The sequence below is a fragment of the Ambystoma mexicanum genome, chromosome 14, assembly GCF_040938575.1.
Source record: "Ambystoma mexicanum isolate Mex_15411 chromosome 14, UKY_AmexF1_1, whole genome shotgun sequence".
NCBI lineage: Eukaryota > Metazoa > Chordata > Amphibia > Caudata > Ambystomatidae > Ambystoma > Ambystoma mexicanum.
In genome coordinates this window covers 221,680,485-221,699,476 of record NC_090940.1, presented here as the reverse complement: position 1 = coordinate 221,699,476, position 18,992 = coordinate 221,680,485, and the positions used below count along the sequence as shown (strand labels likewise).

The 18,992-nt window shown below is 47.2% G+C and overlaps 1 protein-coding gene across 1 annotated transcript in view; it reads left to right on the top strand.

The window, feature by feature from the left end:
• Window positions 1–18,992, top strand: part of MAP4K5 (mitogen-activated protein kinase kinase kinase kinase 5) — a 1,870,683-nt gene that overhangs the window by 156,319 nt on the left and 1,695,372 nt on the right. The window contains exon 2 of the mRNA XM_069638985.1: window positions 28–85. Within this exon, the coding sequence (XP_069495086.1) occupies window positions 28–85 (58 nt within the window). The remainder of the gene's footprint in view (window positions 1–27; window positions 86–18,992) is intronic.

The window sequence follows — 18,992 nt, the reverse complement described above, 5'->3', positions numbered from 1 at the left end:
AATTCATGGTTTTTTTGTTTTGTTTAGGCACGAAATCTGCACTCAGGGGAGCTTGCTGCAGTCAAAATTATTAAGCTTGAACAAGGTAAGCCTTAAAATGTAGTTGTCACTTCCCATGCAAGTGTTGTTTTTTGATATAGTATGTCTTCCTTATTTTGGAGGCTCTATGTGATGAGCCATAAGCCACTAGTGAAACCGTGTTACAAATCTCCAGAGGAATCAAGTACTGTGGTTTTGCTTCTCATGAAGCAGTGCCAAAGTGTCAAAGTTGCCCACAATTTTATTTTGAAACCCTTCCTTAACATTATCTTAAACAAATGCTTCCTTACATTTGATGCATGGTATCTTGTTTTCTTACGGCCGGGATATATTTATATGCTAAGAGAACAGGTTCATTTATCAAGAATTGTGTTCCGTTTCTGAGGAACTGCCAATTCAACGCGTAGGCTCGGATATAGCACCCCTTTCTTTTACAGATAGCTTATAACTGCAATCATTTCGGAAAATGTATTGTAGGGCAATATAAAAAGCACACTTCATATCTGAATATTAATTGTGCATACTTCCCTACTTGATTGTCACTTTATCGCTTTGCCTGTTTACATCTTTGTATCAGTCTGGTCAATCTACGCTCTGACCTTTAAACACACGCTACATGGAAGGTTTTCTTGCAGATTGATAGATAAATGAGCATTGCCATTTCTGGGATTTGTTTATCCTCCATGTTTAGCCTCAACGTGCCTGGTTAGATTATTTTCACGCTTAGACTACCTGAAACAGTTTTACTCCCCAGGCCAACTGGTGCCATACAAACATACCAATGTGACATTAACTTGATGTATTTGGGAATGAGCACAAAGCAACATTGGTCCACATCTAGAATATATTTAAAGCAAAATGGTTCTTATATAATGGGCAAGCAGTTAGAATGTGGATCTTGTGTAGAAGTTAGATTTGCAGGACCGCAAGTACTAGCCCCTCTTACCACATAGTTCGCATCTTGTGACTGGGTTGTACCCGATATTCACAAGCTTCTTCTTGCTCCTGCTCATCAAATATTTATTTTGTTTGCTGCTGTTATTCACTTTTTTTCTTTTGGCATTATTTGCCTACTTTAAGGGAGTAAGGCTCAGTTACACCACTTATTTGGAGGGTTAAATAGATGTACATATCACATCGGATATTATTGAACATGTTTTGTAATGAAAAGGAGAACACAATGTGAATCACTTTCCAAGCTACATTCTGTAAGGAATCGGGAGCAAGACTCAGACACAGGAGTTATTCTGGTGGTTGTTATATACTTTTTTTAAAGAAAAAAGAGGGTCGGAGAAAGACCTATCTCATCCCCGCTATGAGGAGTTTCCCTGCCTCAACAAAAGTAAAGGCTGTCGGTGTCAGAATGTTGAAAAATAAAGAGTTCTCCGTCCTGTGTCAAAATCCTAACCTGACCTTTACATGTTAAACTAAAAATAAAGTGCAAAGGGATATGGTCTTTCAACTGGCCTTCTGTAGCTTTTTCCAATGTTCCAACACACAGTTCCAAAAGGTGTATAAATAAACAAATAATCACGGTTCCACAATTTTCAGGAAGGAGTCCACTTCCTCTGAGCTTCTCAGCTTCTACAGCTCACAAGAACAGTTCTCGTTCTCAGAATATGGAATTTTACAGTCCAGGGGGTATGGCTCCCTTCCCCTGGATTTCACACACTTGAGGATCTCTCTCTTCTTGATTCTTACAATTCCTTCCACTTCCCAGTCCAGGGTGTATTACTTCCTTCACCTGGATTTCACCCATTCAAGAGGTTGTCTTTCCTCTTCTTGATTCTTGTAGTTTATTTGCAATTGTGTTGCAGGTCCCAGACTTGCAATCACATTGCCTGGTATATTCTCCTGAACTTTAACAGTGTTCACTTTATAATTGGATGCGGGTCCCAGGCTCGTAACAGGTTACCTGGAATACTCTCCTACAAGGGTTTCCTTGTACAGCTCTAAGGGGCATGGACCTTTCCTTGAGCCTTTCAACTTGCTTGATATACTCTGCTGCCAGGACCTTCCTTATATTCCATCAAGAACCCAGAGGCATGTACCTTCTCTTGGTTCAATTTCATACAGTCTTATCATGCTTTCTGTTATTCTTTTGACTTCAAAGTTACTAGGACTATGAAGATGACTGATGATGCAGAAATGGTATCCCATTTTCCACACTCTTAGCAAATCTTTCACCTTCTTTATTATTTGGAAACAGTTCCCTGACGTCCCAACCCTCCACCGTGGGCTCACCGGTATGGAATCTCCAGATTCCCTCTGCCCGGACTCGTGCGGGTCGGTTTTCTGTTTCTGTGACACCGGCAGCTCTCCCCGGTAGAAGAACGGTACTCCTCCGACACGTTGTTCTCCACATTGGAATGAAGGCCGCTCGTCTGCTTCGCATCTCGTTCCTGTCTCTCTAGCTTGCAGTCAGCTTCGCGTTTCCCTGGCAGCATTCTCCTTAGCTACTGGTATGAAGCTGGTGTCTTGGCTTCCCTATTCGCCGGCGGTGCTTTCTGCCAGCGACTTGGTGTCCCTCTTGTACTCTGGTTCTTCGCACCGGAGCAGGGTCCTTGGGTAGGCTTCCCCTCTCGCCATCTTCATTTAAGGGACTTTGGGGATGCTTCTCGGGGCCGGACACCTTCTCCTTCCAATCTGCCACTTCTGCTTTGCTCTGCACACAGCGTACCGACTTTCCAGTCAGCACCTGTAGCAGTTCTCCACGTGGGTTTTACCTCTCATGTTTTAAACAAGCTATTACCAATCAGCCGAGCCCAACAGCTAGACTGAGCACCTTGGTTTCTACAAGAACTCTCCTTTAATCAGACCCTCTTCTTCGTCACAGTACTTTTTAGCTTTTTCTCGTGCGGGTGTTACCGAGTTTTCATCGGAATGTTCAAATGCCACATTACAATAAGCCATAAGGGCTTGGGGTTTTGAGGAGTCGACATTGTGTGCTAAGGGAATGGGGAGAATACCATGCCTTGTCTGGTGAAGCGTCTCCAGTCCCACAAGAGTCGTCTCCCCCCACGTGATCTTCCCTCAGATAGCCACCCCCAGGGTCAGTATCAGGTGGCTTCTGCCTTTCCCTGGCCACATGGGGAGACACTTTCCCTGAGAAAGGATTGATGACATCACCAGATTCATCACAGATCTCTACCATAGACATGTGACCTCATATCTATTTATCAGTGTCCACATTATTTTCAATTGACCTACTTCTCCAAACCAGAGCTGCACAAGTTATACACCTTAACAAAATATTATGTTTTGTGTGAGAAGGTCAAATATAAGAGGATGCGGGGACCACTGCCCACTCTTCAAGCAAGTGCACAAGGGATTTTACAGGACTTCCAGCCTATCCATAACCTAGTGTGTTCTGTTTCTCAAAAGTTCCAGAGACCACCATTGTCTAATTAATATGAGATCAGACAGAAAGGAGAGACCATGGAAACCTAGACTCTTGTTCAAGAACCCACAATCGAGGCGCTTTATGATCCGCATGTCACCAGAAGCGGAAATGAACTGGCGACTGGTACCCTAGTTGTCCTTGCTGTAGTCATGCTGAGTTAAGAGATCATACAGAGAATTGTTCAGCAGTTGCTTCCCCCTTCACTGCTGTACAGGAGTTTTGCAGCCATGGGAAAAAGGTGTGACGATTCTCGGGATCTCAACACTTCTCCCCAAGGCGGAGCTCTGTGAGGCTACAGAGGTGAGGCCACTACCCAATAGTCCCTGTATGGGTGGTAGGAAGCTCCCTAACCTGTTTCCCCTTGGGACCAACTCCCTGTCAGAAATCCCTGATAGCACTGCTGTTTGTAATGGTAATTTCTCTTCCGTCTTTGATCCATCTTTGATTCACAAAGTAATACAACCCAGACAAAGAAGAACCAAGGAAATCTGCAGAGTAATAACTACTTACTTTACCAAAGTACTGAGAAGAGTTGGCCCCAAGGAGGCATAAAGAATCTCTCACAAAGAGTAAAGAAGGACTACAGGAAATAAAGAGCGAAGTAAAAAGAGCAGCCAGCGTGAAGCCAGCCCAGGCCATAGAGTTCGAACCGGGAACACAAAGCTGCAAGAATGCTGATCCCCAGAGGCAGGGACATCCAGGAAAGGTCGGCAGAGCACTGGGTTGGAAGACAGGCTCCTGACCAGCAGAAGAAGTGAAGCAAAGCCAGCAGTGGCATGACCCCATGGAGATGAACCGTGTTGTCCTTGAACTACGCCGTAGCCATGTGGCCAAAGTCTCTGCAGACCAGCAAGGAAGAAACGGGGAGCAGAGTGAAGAAAGCACAAAGCAATAAAGCAACATGTGTCAGCCCATCATCCTGGGAAGAACCGGCAATACAGTCCTGACATTCAGCAAGTAACGGGAGTAGCAGGAGACCCAGGAGGGGCTTCGGCCAGCTCGAGAGTCAAGAGAGCCTCGGGAGTAATCTCCCTCGTCACAGCAGTGCCATCTAGAGAACCAAGAGTCAAAAAAGCATCCAGAGTAATCTTCCTCGTCACAGTGATAATCAAACAAAGATTAAAGCAAAGCCCAGACAACAAGAGTTATCGGGACACAATCTTCATAATGTCATAAGACAGGGAAGAACTGCTGGAATTGTAAAGCAAGTTTTCCAAAGCCCCTTTGGACACGTCAAGAGGCTTTTGAGGACTATTGCCAAAGAATATCCCAAGACAGCCCTCAAGACTGTATGAGGTGGGTCAAGAGAAGGGAGTCATTCTCCTGACCATACTCTTTGTTTAATCAGAAGCTAGTGCAAATGATTGTTGAAAAAGAGATAAAAACTGAGCCAGTTCACCAGGAGAAGGTAGTCATTCTCCTGATACTATTTTCATTTGGATGCTGTAAAGGCATCATGAAGCAAGACACAGACAATAGACTTAAAGTTCAAACAACAGAGATTGACTAACTTAAATGTCTTGATGGTAGAAAGCCTGACTTGCCCTATGATAAGGTGGGATTTCCCTACCTGAACGAAACTAAGGAAAGTCTGAGTCAAAGCGTTCAACTTAAAAATCTGTGTGTCCAAAACCTATGCTTGCAAAAAATGGAATGGAGGAGCAACAATTGTTTGTCAGCTAGCATAACTTTTTAAAACTCCAAAAATACCTCAAAATCAATCCCTTATCTGATGCATGTGGGAATTGTCCCCAGGCCTAAGGTGACATCCAATTGTGAACAAATAAAGAAAGCCTGTTGTCAACGGGTGACCGCGTGCACTCCTAATGGACAAAGTTCTTCGAAGAAATTCTTCAAAAAAATCTGCTCATAGTTGTACACGCATTAGTAATTTTTATCACATTTTTACAAACAATGTAGTGCTATACATTTGAACCAATACACTTGATGCCTTGGCTTGTGTACATATGTTATGGCTGGTATCTTTCAAACAATTTTGACCTCAAAGGCTAGTAAAGAACAAAAAGACTTGAACAAACAGTGCAGCTTAATTATAAAAAACAAAGTCTGAAATTTCCATTTTAAATGACAACGCTTTTCCGATATGCCGTTATATCCTTCTTCATGGCTATAAGATAACCTTTCACTGTTAAACAAACTTTAATATTCATTTTTAACCTACAACAAGTAATATATATTTTTTAAATTTGCATTTGGTTTAAATTAAACCTTTACAAATTCATAAAAGTAGTAGCAAAAAAAGACAAACCAACATAACATGAAAAAAGGAAAACACATTAAATACATCATAGCAAGTAAAAGCAAGTAAAATACAGGACATGTGTGTGCATGTATGTATATATGTATGTATGTGTGTATATATATATATAAACAAAAATGATAATAACCAGATCCCATCACTTTACATCAGGCTATTGCATACTTTACAATGTATATGATAGTCAGCAAGATTATGAATCCATCATTACATATTAGCTACTTCACGCCCCCACAAGTATTTAAGATCGTGATATACACAGGTTGAAAAAGGTACCCAATTTAAGGTAAATACCCAAGGGCTAACGACTACTCGAACGCATAGAGATGGAGTCCTCCTTCTCCTGTTCCCAGGACAACATAGCACTCATAAGGGCTCTCCTCCGCCAATCACACAATATTAATGTCCTTGATGAATCCTGATAGGGCAAGACCCTCATGCACATTCTGAATGCTAAAACAGCGTTTCCAAACCGTATCAGCACTACAGCCCAATTGATAATGGCTCAGTGCCAACAAAAATGTATTCCTTAAATCCCTAAGTGATTCGCACTCCAGTACTAGATGTTTGATCGATTCAGGTTTTAGTTGGCAGAACCTACAACCAATTTCCTCTGGCAACATGTGTTTCCTTCTAAGGAGAATATCCCTAGTTGGTAGAAGGTTCTATCTTGGCCTTAACAACAGCCCACAATAGTACCGATTAGGAAATTGAAGGAGAATAAGGGAGATAGAACCTCAACGTTTGTGCTCATGAGCTCATCGATACATAGGAGTGAAAAGCATCTGTAGTCAGGATCCAATCATAATCCAGAAAAGACCTCTTGGTTAACATAGGGTTACTAACCAGGGTTTTCAAATTCAAGCCAATATTTAACATGATAGATTCACATCTGTACTTGAGATCTACTAAATCTACAGATAAACTCACATTATCTCCCATCAGCTGATACAGAGAGTTAGGGATAGGGGCCATAATGTTAGCATATAGTGTCAATAAGTGCTATTACACCTTCGCCCATAGTGAAGTGGCCCCCAATTCATACCTAATTGCTGGTAATGGCACTGCATTTGGCACAACAAATGTCCGTCTCCATATTCTGCCTTCAGTGTTATCCAAGATTTTAGCTGTCCTACCAGACGTCAAGTCAAGGCCATAAGTTAATTTAGGGGAAATCCTCCCTTCAAAAAACATTATTCCTGGCTTTAACGAGAACCTGCCAAATTTACTATAGATCTTCACAATCTGAGACTCTAAGAGCTTAGCCTTTTGTATCAGTATCAGCTTTTGTTCCTTTAATAGATCCAAATTGGAATGCCAAATAGCTGACACTCACCGATGTCTTCACAGTAGTTCCTTCGATATGCCAGGAGGATCCTGTAATCCTTCGTCTCGCTTTCGTGAATGCTAGGATTTTGGTTTTCCTTGAGGTTATGATAAGCCCGTTTTCTTTTGCATACTTTAAAAAAATATCTAACAGTCGCTGCAGACCGACCCTTGTTATATCAAAAATCAAGAGATAGTCTGCGTATGCAAGCCATATAATTTTAGACTTGCCTACTTTGGCGCTATTGATCCTTCATTCACAAAGCTGACTGCAACATCCAACATACATTGGTTAAATAGCCAGGGGGCTAGAACACACACCTGTCTGACCCGTCTATTAGATCGAATTTGCTGTGAAACATCGCCTTTCTAACTCAAGCGAACTTGGATCCCACAGTTCTCGCAAACATGCTGGATAAGTTTCAGGAGGCCCAATGGCATTTCCCATGTTGCCAATTTATTGCACAGTTTACTGCGATCAATGCAGTCAACTGCGTCCGACAAGTCAATCAAGGCCATAAATGTACACCCATTTGGCTTCTGCCACGCATCTTCCTGTATACATTTAAGTACCAGCCCATTGATATTTGTTGCAGTGGCGTAACACAAAATGTGGGCAGTCCCCTGCGAGCCATGATTAGGGCCCCCCCCAACTCAGCAACAAATCACTGGTCACGCCACACTCTGGGCAGCCATAAATGATCACGCTTGTGCAATACCCACAAATGTGCTGCTGAAGGTATATGCTGCACACTGCACTAGCAGAACGATATAAATGTGTTTTAATGCACACACCCTCGCTCCAGTTTTGGCCGATTTCTGTAATCATACTTTCACCACTGGCATGTTCCCCTCTCCCCTTAATCACTCCCTTATGCATCCACTCCTCAAGAAGCTGTCTGCCGATCCTGCCTGCCTGGCAATCTATCGCCCAATCTCCATCACTCCTTTCCTGGGCAAACTGTTGGAAAAGCTGTCCATCTCCCAGTTTACTCTCCACACGGAATCTGTTGGTTGTGCTGCATGACCTTCAGTCTGGCTTCAGAGCTGCCAGAGTCACGGAAACTGCTCTCCTGAACACCTGTGAAGATCTGCTCTCTAACCTTGATTCCAGCATTCCTTCTGTCCTCATCCTCCTTGATCTTTCCTCTGCTTTCGACACGGTCAACCACGCCATCCTGATAAATCTTGATCAATTGACTCCATGAGAACATGGGCATCACGGATCAGGCCCTTGAGTGGCTGCCCTTCTTCCTCTTGGACAGCTGCTCCCAGGTCCAACTTGGTCCCTTTCTCTCTTCTCCATCCTCTCACCCTGGTTTTTCAACCTCTACTTGGCCCCTTTGGCCCACCTGATCTCTACCTTCGCCTCTAACTTTCAGTGTTATACGGATGACACTCCGCTTTCCTTCAGGCTCCCCTCAGACTCCTCTCCTCTCTCGCTCATTCCTGACTGTCTATCTGCGATTCAGGATTGGTGTGCCTCTAATGATCTCTGCCTTAATGTCAGTAAAATGGAGAGCTTTTGGACTCCTGCCCCTGCTTTTCCTCTCTCTCTGGCCGCCCGACTTGGGCTCTCTTCCTTCGACATTCTGTGAGGCAAATAACCCTGGTGTCATCTTTGACTCCACCCTCTCATTCTCTCCTCACATCACATCTCAGACGTCACCAGAAAGTCCCACTACCAGCTGCTCCTCCTCAAAGGTACTCTTCCCTTTCTCACTTTCCCACAGAAGCTCACTGTCTCCAGAGCCTTGGTTCTCTCTAGGCTGGACTACTGCAACAGCCTCTTTTTCAATCTGACTTCCTCTACTCTCCACCCTCTGCAACTAATCCAGAACAGGACTCAAGCCCAGGGAATCGTATCTCTCCAGCCCTGAAATTTCTCCACTGGCTCCCAGTTGCTGCAAGGATCAAGACCCTTTGCATTGTCCACAAGGCTTTCTGGGCCTGGGGCCCACACTACATCCAACGCTCTCTTCCAAAATATCTTCCTTCTTAAGTCCTTTCCTCTGTTACCTACAACTCTCTAAGGGTTAAACACCTTTCCAGGTAGAGAGTGGGTGGTAGATCTCTCTCCTCTGCAGGCACCTCCCTCTGGAATAGTCTCCCTGCCCCTCTCAAACTTGAGCCGGACCACATGAAGTTCCGGAAGCAGCTCAAACCTTTCCTCTTCTAATCTGCTTTCTCTCTCTCCCTCCCCTGCTGGCCTACCTGACCTACCTGTCTGCTGTACCGCCTGGTTGCTTGGCTACCCTCAGAGTCTCACTGAGTCCAGACTCTTTCTTGACAGTCACCCTTCAACTGCCTCTGGGCCTACCACAAACTTAGGGACTGTAACTGTAACCCTACAGTCCCTTGTTCTCCTTGCACTACCCAGAGCCATGCTGCACTTACTCAGAGCATTGCTGCCCTGTTTTTCCCTCTCCTCTCCCTTGCACTTCCCCCCTCGCTTTCCCCTTGCACTTCTCATTCTTGCACTTGCATGATCTGAATAACACAAGGCCTAGTAAGATTTTTTTGTCTTGTCCTCCCTCTATTTTCCTGCCCTTTTCTTGTTGCGCCTAGAAACACTTGTGTACAGGCGCATTATAAATGACTTATATCATATCATTTGATCACAGATGCCCAGAAAAATATACAAAGCCGCGGCAAGACTGGCAGCACCCAAAATGCAGTATAGCCAGGTAATTCACTTAGCAGGACTGCTTTATTAGAAATGCCCAGTTAAAAAAATGTCATACCAAACTGAGGAATGACTAGACTGGCTACACCAAAATGCCTCTCTAGCCACTAATACCACATATCATGCCTGATTAGCCTGGGCATGGACAGCCTTTATGATTTGTTGCACAAGCCTGCACCTCCCACACATCCCTTCTCCCTTCCAACTCTACCCCAACCTCCAAACTCGGCTTATGTGCCCAGAATTACCTCCACGTCCCTCTTCCTTGTCCCAGAGCTTATGGATGAGGCTCTTTGCCTCATAGGTAAGTACTGGGATGAGGAAAAGTGGGACTAGGAGTAAAGATGATTACAGGTAGTTAAGTCAGGCATTACCTCCATGTACCTCTACCTCATCCCAGTACTTGTGTATAAGGCACTCTGCCTCTTACACAAGTGCTGCCTCATACACACTGGAACGAGGAAGAATAGGGCTAGGAGTAATGAGTAATCAAGGCATTAAACGCAAGTATTGGTGCAACACCATTGAGTTGACTGGGATTCAGCACTCCCTCCCCCTTCCCCCTGAAATTTTGGGCTATGATGACTCAACCTGGTCGACCTTCACAGCAGTTGCCAGACAGAACAGTACACAGATCTTAAATGGCACCTGGGTTTTGCTGTTAACAGAGCCCAGCAATTACTAACATAAAGCATTTCACTGTTAGCACCTGCATTCAAATGCTACATTTTTTAGGCAATTGAAATTGTGATGTAGGTTTAATACTTGCATGCCAGCGGAGTGATTGGAAGGGTAAGAAGGCAGCAGGAGACCGCTCATTCTCACAGCAGTCCATAAGTGGGTGCTTTCAAACTTAACGGAGAGAGTTAACTGCTTGTAACATTGAGGCTGCACTAGAATAGTCTCATTAAAATGCGTAAAGAAATGAGATGCCCCAAACAAATAAGTTTGCCCCTCCCTCACCGCCCATGAAGTTAGCGCCTCTCCCAACATTTGAAGGGTTAGCCCCCCCGAAATGTAGATTTGTTGAGCCCCTCAACGCAAGCACGCACACCATTCACCATATACACACACACGCACCCAGCAATCAGCAATCCATATATTTAAGTGTGCATTCTTTCACCATAAAGGGACACCCAAGCAGCTATCCATACATTTAAATGTGCACCCTTTCACCATAGAGGCACACACTACCAGGCACCCACCCATACATTTAAGTGTGCACCCTTTCACCATACACTCACACAGGCAGCCACCTATACATTTAATTGTACAGCCTTTAACCATACACTCACACACACACACGTCGTGGGGTTGAGGGGAGCCCTAATACTTCCCAAACAATTGGGCCTCATTACAACTATGCCGGTCCGGAAACAACGGTGGCGGTAAGTTTACCGGCACCGTTGTCTCCGGACCGGCATATTACAGCTCTGCGGGCGGTTGCTATCCCGCCCGGCAGGTTAGACCAGACCTGCCAGGCGGAACGACACCCACCCGCAGAGTTTTCATGGAAGCACCGGCACCATTATTAATGGTGCCGGTGCTTCCGTTGACCCCATTCCCATAGAGTCCAATGGAAATGGGGACTTATCATTTGCCGCCGCCTGACTCCCCAGACTGACGGGCTTGTAATCTCCCTGTGTTCCCGGGAAGTCAGGCACTGGTAAATCATTACGGGTCTGGCGGCAACCCGGCACAGTTACCGCCAAACCCGTAATGAGACCCATTGTTTCTTTTTGAAGTCACTCTGACCGAACCATAACGGCAGTAATTTCTTTGGGAAGGCAGAGTGACTTCAAAAATAAACTATTTATTTTTTAAGTCATAGGGCTCCCCCCACCCCATGACATGGAGGCCTCCAGCCTAGGTTCAGCCATGCCATGGGGCGGCGGAGCCCTCAGACTTAAAAAAAGAACATTTATTTTTGTAGTCACTGCCTTAATAAAGAAATGATTTCTGTGACAGAAATCATTTCTTTATGAATGCAGAGTAAATTGAAAAATAAAAATAAACATTTGGGAAAAAAAATATTTTTCTTTTTTTTTTTATCCAGGGGACACCCCACACAACATGTGCTGGCGGGGCCCCCCGAACGGGAGGGGCCCCTGTTACGCCAGTGATTTGTTGCATGGCCCTTAAGGAATCCAGTCTGTAACTTACTAAGCGGATGACTCCGTTTTTCCCACTCTTCCAAATGCGAAAGTAATAGTGCCGAAAAGATTTTACAATTGGTATCTATTAAAGAGATTGGCCGATAATTTTTCAGATCTGTCCTGCTTCCACATTTAAAAATGGGGATCACATGAGCCGTACGCCAGGACAGGGGAGTCAATCCTGTACGGAAGATGTCTTTAAATTCCAGGTACAGGAGATTCGCCCAGAGATGCCGATCAGCCTTGTAGGTGTTATTTGTAAGGTCATTGGGGCCAGAGGCTCGTGGACTTTCATATTTCATTATTTAAAAAATGTATAGTAACAATCTCAAAAGGAGATCACCATTTATTATAGTCCACAGTACCAGTACTTTCCCTCTCCAACTCGCATTGTTCTTTCATAGGAGCCCCAAACCTACTTTAAAAAACTCCACCCATTCTACCTCTGAAAACTGAGAAACTACATATTCGAGGGGGATTGGGTCCTCCGACGTATTCCATATCTATGATATCTATGACAGTAATCACCACAGCTATGCTGCTTCGGAAAATGTCCTGCGCCGATGACGTCGATACGCTGTCCTCGAGGGCCTCCGTAGAGCCAACGTCACCGGATGTTATAAGTAGGACGCACAACGCCCGTAGCCTCTGTTCTGTTTTTTCCGCAAACGTGTTTGCTTCGGAGATCTCGGTGCGCCTCGGTTCTACTGAATCCTGTTCTTTCGGTTCTTCGAACTTGTTAGTTTGTGTCGGGTTTGTGGGTCCAAGATGTCGGTGACAGACACGCACGACGCTTGCTTTTGGTGCCTCGGGGAGGACCACGATACAGATGACTGTGTCGACTGCCAGTCGCTTACATCGAAGGCCTTGCAGGAGCGTAAGAAGAAGCCGTCTGTGGGTAAGGTGGCCAAGCCCCGGAAGTCGCGATCCTCTGGACTTTCGACAGACTTATCGAAGGGCGACTCTCCGTATCGTCGTCGTGAGTCCGGGGGGTCTCGGTCCAGGAGTCCGTCTCGCCATTCCTCTGCCTTTTCGAGGCACTCACTGAAGCGCCGTCACAGGTCGCCTTCCCCGTCCTCATCCGAGGACTCCACCCATCGGCGGGTTGCTTGTCCCAAGAAGCATTCCACTCCTGAGGAATGGGATTCCTTCCAAAAGGAGATGATGGCGATTTTTCAGTCGCAGGGCTCCGGTCCATCCACGCCATCGAAAGACGCCGGCTGTGACCGTGCTAGAGACACCACTCGTGCGCCTTCGGGCTCGAGCGGTCGTCGCGACCAGCGGGTGCCTTCGAGGTCCCGGTCGGACAAGGATGGTCGCTCTAGACATGCCCGTTCCAGGTCCCGGTCCTCGACGCCCTCGAGACCGCGTGAGCCTGTGAAGTCTTTGAGGAAGACATTGACGCCTTCGGCTCACTGGCTTTCGAAGGACACGCTCGGGGCTCCGCCCTCGAGTCCTGTGTCGACGCCGTCGAAGTTGTCGGCGGCACGCTGAAAGTCAACGCCGATTCTGTCAAAGCCCTCAATGCCTTTCGAGACTGGTTTGTCAGAGGTACCCCGTTGAACGTTGGAACCCCCTAGAAAGGCTCTGGCCAAGGCTAAAAATGTCTTTGTCCCTTTTTCTGTGCCCTCTTCCCAACCTCTGGATTATATTTCTGAGGGGTCTGAGGAAGGTATGGTGCCTGAGGAGGTGACTGACGAGATTTTGTCTGGTCATAGCCAGATTGAAGACCTGCGTCAGTCGCTGCACGATGCCAGTGTTCTGGACACCTCTCCGGAGGTGGAGTTCTGTAGGCCTGAGCCTGGCACCCATGCCGAGTCCTCGTACCGGCGCCTTATGTCGAGGGTCACGGAATACTTGGGCTGGTCTGCGCCCCCTGTGGATTTTCTGCAGGATAACCTGACGGACATCCTCGACCAAGGTCCTCCAACTGACCCGGTACTGCCATTCCATATGGCTTTGCAAAGAAGGGTGGCTGCAGCTTGGACTGCTCCGGAGAGTCTCCCGGCAGTGAGCAAGTCTTTCCTGCGAAAATACCGCCCAGCAAGTAGCGACCCCTGCTACTTGACCACGCACCCCACTCCGGAGAGTTTGGTGGTGCAGGCGGCTACGGCCCCAGCAAAGCAGGCGTCGTATCCTACCATCCCTCCTGATAGGGACGACAAGCGTTTTGATGGCTGGGCGAAGAAAGTATTTTCTTCAGGGGGTATGGCTCTACAGGCAGCCAACTCCGTGTGTGCCTTGTCACGTTTCACGCGCACTCTGTGGAACTGTTTTTCGTTAGCGGCTGAACATATTCCCGAAGGGGAGGAATGGGATGGTTTTCTTGCTGTTGTAGAGGATGGCAAGGATGCCATGTGTGAGTCCGTTCAGTCGGGTCTGGACATGGCAGATTGTGTAAGCCCGTCTATGGCGGCGAGCACCGTAATACGCAGGTTTGCATGGTTGCGGAAGTCGGGGTTTGCTCCTGATATGCAGGCCCGGCTCCTCAACATGCCCTTTGATGGTGAACATCTTTTTGGCAGCAAGGCTGACGAGAGCCTTGAGAGGTTGCAGACCTCCAAAGCTGCAGCAAAGTCGTTGAGCGCTGCAGTTCGCCAACCTCCGCCTTTTTGTCCTAGGGGAGAGCAATGGAGGGGGAGGTTCCTTTCAATATTACTCATCCTTTAGTAAATCGAGAGGAGCTGCAAGTCAAAGGGGCCACCGTAGGAGTGCCAGAGGTGGAAAACGGGGTACTCGAGGTGCCAAGGCCGCTCGGGCAGATGCCTCTTTGCCCTCAGGCACTGCTGCAGCCGCTTCAGCTCAGTCATGAGGCCATGTCCCATGGTTCGCCGGTTGGGGGAAGGCTGGCGCAGCATCTTGTAGAGTGGCTTGCCATTACTTCAGATGTGTGAGTTCTGGAGATCATAGCCCACGGCTACTGTCTTCCTTTCCGCAAAGGCCTCACGACAATCCACCAGGGAATCTCCCTTTGAAGAGTCTGGATCCGCTTCTTGCGCCGGAAATTCAATCCCTGCTGGAGAAAGGCGCCATAGAACTGGTGCCTGTGGCAGAGAGGAACAAGGGATGGTATTCCCCTTATTTCTTTTTTTTATTTCGAAGAAAGACGGTGGATTGAGACCCATCATGGACTTGCGCGGTTTGAACAAGCTCCTCAGGAAGGACAAGTTCAAGATGGTTACTCTTTCTCAAGTCCTCCAGGCCCTTCAACTTCAGGACTGGTTGGTGTCTCTCGACCTCAAGGACGCTTATTTTCATGTGCCGATCCATCCAAAGCACAAGAAGCACCTGAGGTTCGCGGTTGGCGACTCGCACTTTCAATTTCGGGTCCTGCCGTTCGGATTGACCTCCACCCGAGGGTCTTCACCAAGCTCATGGTGGTGGTGGTAGCGTATCTCAGGAAAGGGGGGATTCACGTCTACCCCTACCTGGACGATTGGTTGATCAGGGCGTGCTCTCCTGTGCAAGTCCTGGATCATCTGTCAGTCACCTGCCACTCCCTTCACAAACTGGGCTTCTCCCTCAACTTAAAGAAGTCCCACTTGACGCCAACCCAGCGGCCCCAGTACATCGGAGCAGTGCTCGACACATCCCTGGGGCAGTGTTTTCCTCCCCAGGTGAGGGCTCATCACATTCAGCAGATGGTGCACAAGTTTCGACATGCCCAGAGTCTCCCGGTGTTCGAGTTCTTGAGGTTACTCGGCCTCATGGCATCCTGCATTCCTCTGGTGCCAGAGGCCAGGTTGCGGATGAGATCTCTGCAATGGGCCCTCAAGATGCAGTGGTTACAGTCCTCCGGCAGGATGTCGGACCCTGTTCAGGTGCCGCCCTTGATCGCCCAGGACCTTCTGTGGTGGGCCGTCGAAGGCAATCTGATGATGGGGGCTCTGTTTTGGCTGCCCTGGCCGGAGGTGACGATTGTGACAGACGCATCCCTCACGGGATGGGGAGCTCATTCCAACGAGTTGACAGTCAGCGATCGTTGGTTACCGTCAGAGTCCAGACTCCATATCAATCTGTTGGAGCTGAGGGCCGTCAGGCTTGCCCTGAAGGCTTTTCTGCTGACTGTGCGAGGGAAGAATGTCCTGATTCTGACGGACAACACGGTGGCCATGCAATACCTCAACAAAAAGGGGGGGCAGGGTCACTTCCTCTGTCCAGGGAGGCGATGCAGCTCTGGTTCTGGGCCATCCAGCAGGAAGTTTCAATCTCGGCGGTTCATTTGGCCGGAGATGAAAACGAGACGGCGGACGCTCTGAGCAGGCAGAGCGCGATCTCTCATGATTGAGAGCTGGGTCTAGAGATTCTCCTGGAGATCTTCACCCTTTGGGGGACCCCTCAAGTGGATCTCTTCGCCTCCAGTGTCAACCAGAAGTGCGAAAGGTTCTGCTCGCGGGAATTTCCTCCAAAAGGAGCCTTAGGAGACACGTTCGTGGTGGAGTGGTCCTTCCCACTGCTGTACGCATTTCCTCCAGTCCCCGTCATCCCGCAAGTGCTGCAGAGATTTTGGAGGTTCGGTTCCCGCATGATCCTCATTGCTCCGGCTTGGGCTCAGAGGACGTGATACACGGACCTTCTCGACTTATCCATATGCCCTCCACGTCGTCTTCCCTACCGACCTGCTCTCACGGGAGGGGGGGGGGGGGGATCAGGTTCTCCATCCAGAGGTCAGATCCCTCAACCTTCACGCTTGGCTTCTGAAAGGTTGAGGTATAAGGATTGGGACCTCCCTGAAGACGTGATGGAGGTGTTGCTTTCGGCCAGACGGCCGGCAACAAAGTCCCTGTACCGTTGCCGGTGGAGAAAGTTCTGCGACTGGTGCAGGGTTAAGAATGTGGATCCTTTTTCAAGTGACATTCCGGTGGTTCTGTCTTTTTTTTGCTTTCGTTGGCCCACAGGGGCCTGCAAGTGGGTACTGTTAAAGGTTACCTGGCGGCGCTGTCTATATTTAAGCGCTCGTCTGAGGAATGTTCCTATTTCAAAATTCCTTTAATTTCTGAGTTTCTCAAAGGACTCACTAATGTGTTCCCGCCGTTACCTTTCCAGGTGCCTGGTTGGGATTTGAACCTTGTTCTGAAATTCCTTATGGGAGCTCCGTTTCAGTCTTTATATTATTGTCCTTTGAGGCTGTTAACCCTTAAAACTGTGTTTTTATTTGTGGTCACTTCCGCTCGCAGAGTGAGTGAGTTGCAGGCACTCTCAGTTAAGCCACCCTTCACTGTGTTTCATAAGGACAGGGCTGTCCTTAGAGTTCGTCCTTCCTTTCTTCCGAAGGTGGTGTCGGAATTTCATTTAGGCCAGAAGGTTATTCTTCCGGCTTTTTATCCTCCTCCACATCCTGGTAAGGAAGAGGAGAGGCTCCATAGGCTCGATCCTAGGACCGCTATAAGCTTTTATATTTCACGCATGTTCCGGGTCAGAGTGGACGATCAACTCTTCATTGGTTACGCTGGAAAGCGTTTGGGACAAGCTGTGACTAAGCAGACTTTGTCTCGTTGGATTATTCTGGCAATTTCCGAATGTTACCGCTTGGCGGGTAAGGACCCACCGGTTGGCTTACGGGCCCATTCTTCCAGGGGTATGGCTGCCTCTACTGCCCTACAGAGGGGTGTTCCTATTCGTAACATCTGTGATGCAGCCACCTGGGCTTCGGTCCATACTTTTTTACGTCACTACTCCCTCGATTCTATCTGGGGGCAGGATCTGGCCTTTGGCAAGGCGGTCCTTTACTCTGCAATTTGATTGGGCATTCTAAACTTCTGTATTCTAAATTCTTTTCCTACCTCCTTGCGTTGGTACTGCTTTGGGAGTCTGTCATAGATATGGAATACGTCGGCGGACCCAATCCCCTCGAAGAACAAGTTACTCTCTTACCTGGTAACGTTCTTTCGATGGGGTGGTCCGGCGACATATTCCATATCGCTCCCTCCCTGCCTTCCCCGCTACAGAATTTCTTATGCGATTGCAGTTTACGGTTCTGCAAGGCTTTGTGTGATCAGACTGGCAGAAGACTGGTGCCACACGTTCTGGGAAAAAAAACTACACCTGAGGCTACGGGCGTCGTGCGTCCTACTTATAACATCCGGTGACGTCGGCTGTCGGAGGAGGTCCTCGAGGGTGGCGTATCGACGTCATCGACGCAGGACGCAGATGCCAAAGATTTTCCGAAGCAGCACAGCTGTGGTGATTACGTCATAGATATGGAATATGTCATCGGACCATCCCATCGAAATAACGTTACCAGGTAAGAGAGTAACTTGTTCATCAGGGTCGTGACCATTAACCAATGTCCAAAAAGCACTAACTTCAGCATTGATTAAAACCCCAAGCATAGTTTCAGCATCCTTCTGTAGTAGGACATTTTTGACAGATTTTTCAATCGTTTTTAAATTTCTGTCTAATTTTCCTAATACACATAAATCGAGTAGGGCCATCTAGCTTTGTTTTTTTTAATTCCTCTCAATTCCTTCCTCATAGTTAGTTTTACTGAGGCTAGCTCCTGATTATAGCAATGAGCATGCCTTAAGGTGCTAGTCCTACTCCTTATCGTCCTCTGGCAGATATCCGAGACCAAGGTCCCAATAAGTCTTTGGATCATTTGGGTGTGAAAGTAATTAATTTTCCAGTCAAGTGTGGTTGTGTTCAGAATAGCCCACATATTCTGATTCAAGATATTAATGTTTTTTGGAATCCATCTAACTGCATTCCCTGCCATATTAGAAACTACCTGAGGCCAGGATCTAAACTCTCTGGTAATTATAACCATGTCAAAGACTGGCATCAAAATAGAGTGATCACTCCAGGCATTCTTCGTCACAGTGAAAGATAGATATCTATTCATCAGATAATTATTGAGGTAGCTAAAATCCAAAAGGGAGGAATTGGTCCCTCGATGCCAGGTATGCCAAGATGACTCATCACAATCTTTATTCTTCTTCCCCACCTGGGGCTGTAGGCCCAATATCCCTAGACCTACATACCAGATTTTCCCAATCTGCCTTTTCAAAGAAGCGCCACGCTGAACCAAGTCATATCACAGAGTTCCCAGGCCTATTTCTTAAAGCCACAGTCTGCATTTAGGTCTCCCACCCCTAGAATTCTCCC